The 8,596-nt window shown below is 39.8% G+C and overlaps 1 protein-coding gene across 1 annotated transcript; it reads left to right on the top strand.

Moving 5' to 3' along the window:
- Positions 1-71: 71 nt before the first annotated feature.
- Positions 72-7,952, top strand: LOC127658866 (uncharacterized). Its single transcript, XM_052148401.1, has 2 exons — positions 72-731; positions 5,913-7,952. Exons 1-2 carry the CDS (start codon positions 171-173, stop codon positions 6,252-6,254), a joined length of 903 nt encoding a protein of 300 aa, XP_052004361.1. The 5' UTR covers positions 72-170; the 3' UTR covers positions 6,255-7,952.
- The last annotated feature ends 644 nt before the right edge of the window (positions 7,953-8,596 follow it).

Below are 8,596 nucleotides of genomic sequence, written 5' to 3'. Positions count from 1 at the left end.
CGTATAGATCGTGTAACTCCGTATGGTCCCTCCCTTTCCTATTCCACATGTGGGAGCAGGGCGAGGGAGCGGATATTTACAACATCGCGCGGTTTGTTGAGCTGCTGAGATTTCTGTGAACAAGGTACAACATCATTCCATTGTATGGGCTCTGCTAAGTATTTAAAGAAATGGCTCGGAAGACATTCTTTTCGACATATGTTCTCCGAAATGTACCCATCAGGACAGCGGTCATTGTAATGCTTATGATTATCTTCTTCAAATATGTGTTCACATGTCCATGCACAACACCCGCGGAAACTCTTCTGCACTGCTGGCTCTACCTGTCCCTGCCAATAGGCATACTGTTTTTTGTTATGATCCTGATCGACGCCCGGATTTTAAAGATGTGCAGATGTTATGTGTGCAAATGTTGCGTCGGCGGACAGAGGAGATGTTGTAAGAGCGAGTGTTGTGTTACTTTTGAGTGTTGCTGTTGCGCCGGTGGTTACTGTTATCACCCAGAGAGTTGTGGACAGGAAGGATGGTATTACTGTGGCATGATATGGAAACACTTACTTAATGTCTTTTATGCGGCTTCGCTGTGGATAGTCGTTGCATTTATCGACGGGGATTGGTACGTTTGCATCAGGACTGTTAATGTGAACGGTACCGGGGAACAAATAGCTTGCAAGGATTTACCAACTCCAGATGAGGCACAGATTCTTAGAAAATATGACAGTGAATCACGGGTAAGTGACATTCAGGTCTTTGTGTACTTTGAGGCCCCAGACCACAAGTAAACATGAATTTTTCCTAAATTATAAGTATACCCTTAAAAATTGAAGTTTGTGCTAAATGAAAAGGTTACGACTGTAACCGTTGCTCCCTGAAAGGAGGGAATGAAACGCTGTGTCACTGTCGCTGACGTTTGGGGGTTATCTCCGTAGGTGTAATCATTTTCTGAAATTCATTTAAATCTATAAATTTTAATTGGCAGTAGCTTTGTACTCCTCCCTCGTGTGTGTCATCGGGCGTACATTACATTTACATTCAATTTACACTATAAATATACTTATTATCCATTCAACTGAAAACTATCAATAAATAACAGACCTTATTCACACTAGCGCCATCTTTATTTTTAATGGGAACGTCAACAAGGCTTTGAGGGATAGACAGTCTCTTCAATGGCACGAATGGTGTAAAGCTGTAGAAAGCTCCTAGGTCACATATGAGTTTCCACAACTCATGTTGTCTGGAATTCTTTGTATACAGAATGTTCTTGGACAGATATTGTATCAATGTTTTGTTCGCGGAATGATCCAAAGACACTTTAAACTGCAGTACAGCCCATTGAAGAGACTGTATGTGTCTTCCCTCACAGCCTCCTTGTCATTCCCATTAAAATTCAAAGATGGCGCTAGCGTGAATAAGGTCTGTTATTTATTGATAGTTTTCAGTTGAATGGAAAATAAGTATATTTATAATGTAAATTTCTCTCACTTTAGCCGCCATCTTGGATTTATTTTTCCACCGAGCTCATCACGGTGCATTCTGGGATCGCCTACCCATAGAAGGATACATACGATGCTATCACAGAATTTGGCCAAAAGGAAATATCTTAAGAAGCATCATAATTGGGGCCTGGGTAGCTCAGCAAGTAAAGACACTGACTACCACTCCTGGAGTCACAAGTTCGAATCCAGGGCGTGTTGAGTGACTCCAGTCAGGCTTCCTAAGCAACCAATTGGCCCGGTTGCTAGGTTTGGTAGAGTCACTTTGGGTTAACCTCCTCGTGGCCACTATAATGTGGTTCTTGCTCTCGGTGGGGCACGTGGTGAGTTGTGTGTGGATGCCTCGGAGAATAGCGTGAAGCCTCCACACGCACTACGTCTCCATGATAACGCGCTCAACAAGCCACATGATAAGATGCACAGATTGACTGTATCAGATGCAGAGGCAACTGAGATTCGTCCCCCTCTACCCGGATTGAGTCGAGACACTGCGCCACCACAAGGACTTAAGTGTATTGGGAATTGGACATTACAAATTGAGGAGAAAGAAAAAAAAAGAGGCAGCAAAACTAAGATCCCTACCTTTTTGAAAAGCATTCATGTTGGGAGTGCGCCTATAATGCCTTAAAATTCTGCCTCCGGAGGACGCTTACTAGGTTTTAAAACTAGGGATGCACCGAAATGAAAATTCTTGGCCGAAACCGAAAACCGAAAAAGAGGAAACTAAGGCCGAAAACCGAAACACCGAAACAAATTATGCCTGTTAGTACCATTGCATTTATGGCTATGACTGTGTACTAACTTTACTAAAATCAAGGCATTGCAATTGCATAAATTAATATTTTATATATTAATATTTTATTAATATATTCAAAGAATAAATCAATTACAAATTAGGCAAATATTTATTTAGCACATTGCAACAATGCACAGTATAAAATAAAATTCTAACTAAAATGTTTAACTTGACCCCATGTGTACATTAAATAATAATGTACAGGCCTACTGGCCTGCAGAAAGGTTTTAAAATGAAATGTTCTCTCATAAAACAAAGTGCATTTAGGTCAAGTGCATTTTACATTTTTCTCTGTTGGACTACAAGAAAGTGCATTCAGAACAAGTGCAACTGCTTAAAGATACAACAATATTTTATCTGTAGGCCTTCAACATAATAGTGTATCAAAACAAAGACTGCCATATTAGCCCATATGTTAACTGTAGAACAAATGCACCAAGAATTGCAGATGTGCAAAGTGGATAATAAATATTTAAGCACTAGACAAGCCCATTCTACTTCTTGAGGTAAAGTGGCAGGTTTTTCTTGATGAAGAGTAGCTTCTCTGCTTTATCACAGTGAAGTCTGTTCCTCTTCTCATCGAGAACATGAGCTGCTGCACTGAACAGTCTCTCGCTGTCAGTGCTTGTGCACGGAGCAGACAAGTACTTGCGTGCCATCTCTGCCAGGTCAGGAAAGCGGCCGTGATTACTTATCCAGTAGGCAAGAGGGTTATCACTTCTGGGGATGGGGACTTCAGACAGATAACCATCTAGCTGTTGAGCTGTTGAGCTTGTCATCTGCCTGACATTTGAGAAAGATTTGAGAGAGTGTATTTAAATAGGGCCAGTGCATAAATAAAATGTTTTTATCAAATTAAAAAAATATCTAGTAGAAATATGGCTACAATCTGATATATAGTCACATATATAGTAGCCTAAGAACAGAATAGCCTACCTATTATTATTATTATTATTATTATTATTATTATTTGAGGCACTTTCTTGCAGGATTTCAGTGAACATATCAGACAACGAGGGTGCATGCCCCTCATCTGGTGCAGAGAGACGAGTCTTTTTTTTTGCGCTCTGATCTCCTCCTGCGCTGGGCGCTGCACCGTCTCTGTCTCCACGCGGGTTCTCCGCATCCATCGCGGCCTGGATCATTTCTCGTGCGCGCTGCTTTATTTCCGCATCCAAGTAATGGTCTTTATAACGCGGATCAAGTACAGTCGCGATGAAGTGCAGAGGATCCGAATAGATCTCAGTGAAACGTGTGCTGACAGACTCCAAGAGTGTACTTTTCATTGTTTTCACTCCGTGGTCCGTCTCAACCTCTTTGCTTAGGAGACGCTTTAGTGCTGCAATTAAAGGAATAACGTTCGCTACAGATGCATCAGAGGAGCTGATCTCTTTAGTTATCTGCTCAAAGGGGGCAAGAAGAGAGAGAATGTTCTCTATTAAGACCCACTGATGTGAAGTGAATGTCGCGGGGAGCTCGTGGTCTGCGCTATATGCAGCCAAGACTCGCTTTTGCGCAAAGAGGCTTTGCAACATGTAAAAAGTGCTGTTCCACCGAGTACTCACGTCTTGCTGGAACCGTTTTATTGGTGTTCCAAACTGATCTTGCATAGACTGCAAGCGGGAATAGGCCAGCTGAGAATGTTTAAAGTGGCCAACATTTCTTCTGCCTATAGCCAGTACGTCTTTTACGCTGCGTTGAGACAACACTCCCTCATTCACAGCAAGATGTAGTGTGTGGGCCATGCACCGTATTCCCTTCAGCTGGCTGTCTTCTATCGCTTTTGTCATATTTCTTGCATTGTCACTGACAATAACATGCACTTTATATTTGTCGATATGCCAGGTGTCGAACATATTGGCGAATGCATCAGAAATGGCTGCTGCTGTATGTGACCCTCGAAAATCTTGTGAATGGAGCAGAATCTTTTGCAGCTGGAAATCAGCTTTGATCCATTGTGCGGTTAGACTGAGCATACTGGTAATGCTGACGTCTGAGCTCCATATGTCTGACGTGAAACTGATTGCTGAAATATCTGTAGCTATATGCTCATGGACGTGAGTTGCAACAACATTAAACAGCTCAGGTAAACACACCTCTGAGAAATGTCGTCTGCTCGGCATGACATAACGGGGCTCAATGTGCTCGATCAGCCTACGAAATCCCACATCTTCTACGACAGAGAATGGCTGATCATCTAAGGCAATGCATTCCATAATCTTTTGTGTAATGCCCTTTGCCTTGACACCATCACTGGGAAACTTCCTTGCCTTTTCAAAAACGTCCGCCACAGACGGAGTGGGAGTGCTCGGAGGCGTTTTCCTTTTCTGTGCCGCGTTCCTCTCATATTCAGCGTAGCGATCGGAATGTTTGGATTTCAGGTGATAAATTAAACCCGACGTGGAGAAAGTCTTTGCAGATGCACCCCCTCTTGAAATTTCGGCATTACATGTTTTGCAAATCGCTGTCCGTGGGTCTTTCTCAGATATACTGAAATACGTCCACACCGCAGACATGTTTGCTTCAGACAAGCACGTGCAGGTCGCGGTTTCTGTTTGCGTCATCACAACATTTCGGCCGTATTGTTTCGGTGATAAAAGTCTTTCGGCCGAAAATGGCCCAAAAGTGCATTTTCAGTTTTCGGCCGAAAGACTTTTATCACCGAAACACTGAAAATTTTCGGTGGCCGAATATTCGGTGCATCCCTATTTAAAACGGATCCAGTGTGTGCAGCCTCTCAGCTTCGTCCAAAGCAAATGGAGGAGGGGAGAAAGACTGAAGGGTAATCACCTGTGCCCTGAATGGAGTGGTCAAAACATCCGACACGTAGCCTTTCTTGGGTTTGAGTATAGTTTTTGACAAGCCTGGTCCAATCTCTAAGCAGGAGTCATGGACTGACAGTGCTTGAAATTCCCTGACACGTTTCACTGAAGCCAAAGCGAGGAGGAGTGAACTTTTTAATGAGAGAGTTCACAAGGCGATCGCCGGAGCACCTCAGAGCCACTCGCTGTGAATAGTGCAAATCTTGATGTCAATTCTAGTAGAGAAAGTCCAGTTGATTTGCAGAGTATGAGAGAGAGATAACACTTCCCTGAAGGAGACAATTCTGATGAGATGACACGCGTGAGGTAGGCAGAGCTCAAAGCACCGTCTGCCAATTAAAATTGGTGAGAATTGAAAGACTTTCAGAGATTGGTTACAGCTGCAGAGATAACCCAATAGCGTCAGCTAAAGTGATGCAGCGTTGAAATGACTGACTTGAAAGGGAACCTGTTTATCCATGTAATTCCTGCATCATTTGATCTTGTGTTTCATTGGAAGCAGGGACATCAGCTTTTTCAAACAAAGGAATCAACATGGACAATGTCACAAATTTGCTTACATTTGACCAGAAATAGTGTCATTTTATGTATTTTCTTTATTTTACATCATAGCTTTGTTTGCTTTACATTTTTCACTATAAAACTTTTTGTTTATTTATCATGTTTAACTGAGAGAAAAATAATCGATTTTCAATAAAGTCACAGACTTTTTGACACCTCGGAAATGTTCCTTTTGTCATTGCTTAAATTAAATGTCTCATGCTTATCTTTTCATTTTCATCTGTTTCTTTCCTCAAGGTAATTGGCCTAATTCTTATACTTGGGCTGTCATTTTTGTTGACAATAAGCTCATCTTTCATGATCCGATGGAAGCCATATTATAAATCGCTCTTTGAGGGTTATCTAAGGCATGAGACATCAGCCATTCTGGAGGAGAGACTATATGAAAAAGCCACGGAGAGAGCAAAGCTTGTCTGTGAGCAATTACTGAGGAACACTCAAAGTCAACATGTGAACACTACACAGGGTGATGCCCGTCATGTTCAGTATCATCAATTAGTCAATGTTGAGGAGGACATGTGGCACCAAATATCAGACCCAGCAATACATGTAACTGTGTTTCGTGATGGGTTACCATAAGCAGTGTAAAATTCACTACTACCTCTATCTTGCCAAAGGAATGTTTACAACTCGTTTTACATTAATTTGCATGTTACATGCCATTTTATCATGTATGGTATGTTATTGGTTTATGTTATGGTATGTTCCTTAGTCTGTTAAATACTGAGAAATGAGCATACTTTGTTCATGTAACTACAATTCACAAATTTTCAATGTATGGAGCCCCTGAGAGGACAGGGTGGATTTTTCTTTTGAAATAGTTTTGCGTACCATCGCAATAAGTTTTGCATTCCCTCACAATAGTGTACATTCCTTCGCAATATTACTATATGGTTTCCGCAAAAAAAAAAAAAACCTGGTTAGCTTACTAAAGTCATTGTTATGTATACTGCAATATTACTATAGTAAAACCATGATTTCTGCCAAAAACTATGGTAACTACATTCTACAATATTACTAAACCATGGTGACTAAAACCTACACTATTACTAGAGTAAAAACATGGAACTGTCATGGTTACTACTATAGTAAAGCCATGGTTTGTGCCAAAAAACATGGTTACTAAAGTATTACTATAATAAAACGGTGATGGTAGATGTTTTGCGAGAGAACGTAAAACTATTTCGGGGTAACGCAAAACATATTGTGAGGGGAAACCATTAAATATTGTAAATAAAATTGATCTCACCTATTAAGGGGCACTGTACTACAGACTACCCAAAGATTGGGAATTTTCTTTACTGTAGCAATTAAAACATTCTTGAAGCACCTTTTGATTTTCCTCAGATGCCACACTGGAGAACTTCCAGACACCCTGTAAAGTAGTCACAAATATTCTGTTTAGGGACTTCAATATATTTCAGGTGCCTCAAAACATTTGCCTTCTGATGGGGTTATTGAAGGAATCTTCCTCTTTAGACTTCTGCAAGAAATATGTTTCTGAGAGATCTTTAAGGGTGACTGGAGATTCTCCAGAGGGTTCCACCAGTGTGGCATTTAAAGAACCCCATATGGTGCCTTGAGAATCTTAAATTTTTTTATAGTGAATCTAAAATCAATAAGAAATTTGTTACAACTCTATGGTTTACCTACAAGGGTTTGTTACAATGTGTGATTTAGTACACATACCAAAGGAAGAAATATAAATAACAAATTATTTCTTCAAAACGAGGACTTTTTGTCTCCAAAAGTGTTTCACGACTAGGTACTGTGTCTTATACAGTGGATGAGCAACTCACAGTGCAAAACAATTGAAAGGGCCACACATATAAATAGTATGAAAGTAGTGCTAAACTTGTCTTAACAAGCAATGCCAAAGCACTGTACAGGTTGACTTTGCATGTTCAGTTGGTATAATTTAATAGTGTCATATAATGTCTAAAATACTAGCACTGACTTCAACATTTCTCGAAGGGGTGCTTTGTTCTAACTTTTGAGTTACTTTTGAATTTTTGAAACACAATTAAGCTACTTTTAAACAATTTGCCTTGTACAAAAACAAAACAAAAGCAAATATTTTATTTTTTTTTAACATTGAACAGCTGGAATAAATTCACATTATTATTATTATTATTATTATTTGTTTCGTCTGAGCACCTCAGTAAATTGAAAGGAACAGAATTGTATCTCAATACACTATCCTCGTGCTACCCTTTGTTCCATATTTAAAGGGAGACAGGAAGAAATAATGGACAAGGTATTTTGTACTTTTATTTAGAGCGTTTTCAATAATTGATTATTTCAATAAAATATTTCCAAAAATATATTTTTTATTCTTTTGTGAGGTCTTTGATTTACAATCACCTTCAAAAATGAGACTGGTTTAACTGTAGTGCAATAGTGCATAACTGTTGAAAAATTGCTGCTTGGGTCCTTTTTCTGAAAGGATTTGTGGCAGTTTATAAAAATATGTGCAAATGCTAACAATGACCAGAAGTAGAAATCGCTTTAAAGCTATTCCATTTTATTTTGAATTGATAAGATATGGTTGTTGTTAAGGATTAATTACCAGAAGGTTAATTGTATTTATAAGAAGAGTGGAGTACAGGGGATGTGTGATCTAACCTTATCTGGTGTATGTGATCTGAGAAGACTTGGCTGTTCCTGATTAGGTCAAGAGAAGATTGATCTTCACAAATAGAATTCCCACCAATACAGAATGCCAAAGTAGATTAAAAGTCTACTTTGATGTGGAATTGTATCATGTCAAGTAGGAATCAGTGATCAGAAAAAAAAGCTTGTTGCAAGTCTGAATCACATGTTTTCTTGCAGATGAAAGACGGTTGCGGTGGCTTGTGTCAACTTGCCCTTTGTAACATGAATATACTCATGTCATGTATACTGTACATTGACTCTATAGC

Source organism: Xyrauchen texanus, chromosome 18 (genome assembly GCF_025860055.1).
Source record: "Xyrauchen texanus isolate HMW12.3.18 chromosome 18, RBS_HiC_50CHRs, whole genome shotgun sequence".
Classification (NCBI taxonomy): Eukaryota; Metazoa; Chordata; class Actinopteri; order Cypriniformes; family Catostomidae; genus Xyrauchen; species Xyrauchen texanus.
The sequence above is the reverse complement of the archived record's forward strand: the minus strand, read 5'-3'. Positions and strand labels throughout refer to the sequence as shown.

What these genes read in the sequence shown, in the direction of transcription:
- LOC127658866 (XM_052148401.1), top strand. Translation starts at nt 171, where the DNA reads ATGGCTCGGAAGACATTCTTTTCGACATATGTTCTCCGAAATGTACCC. An exon ending in AATATGACAGTGAATCACGG is followed by an intron (nt 732 to 5,912) that starts GTAAGTGACATT and finishes TCTTTCCTCAAG; the next exon opens with GTAATTGGCCTAATTCTTAT.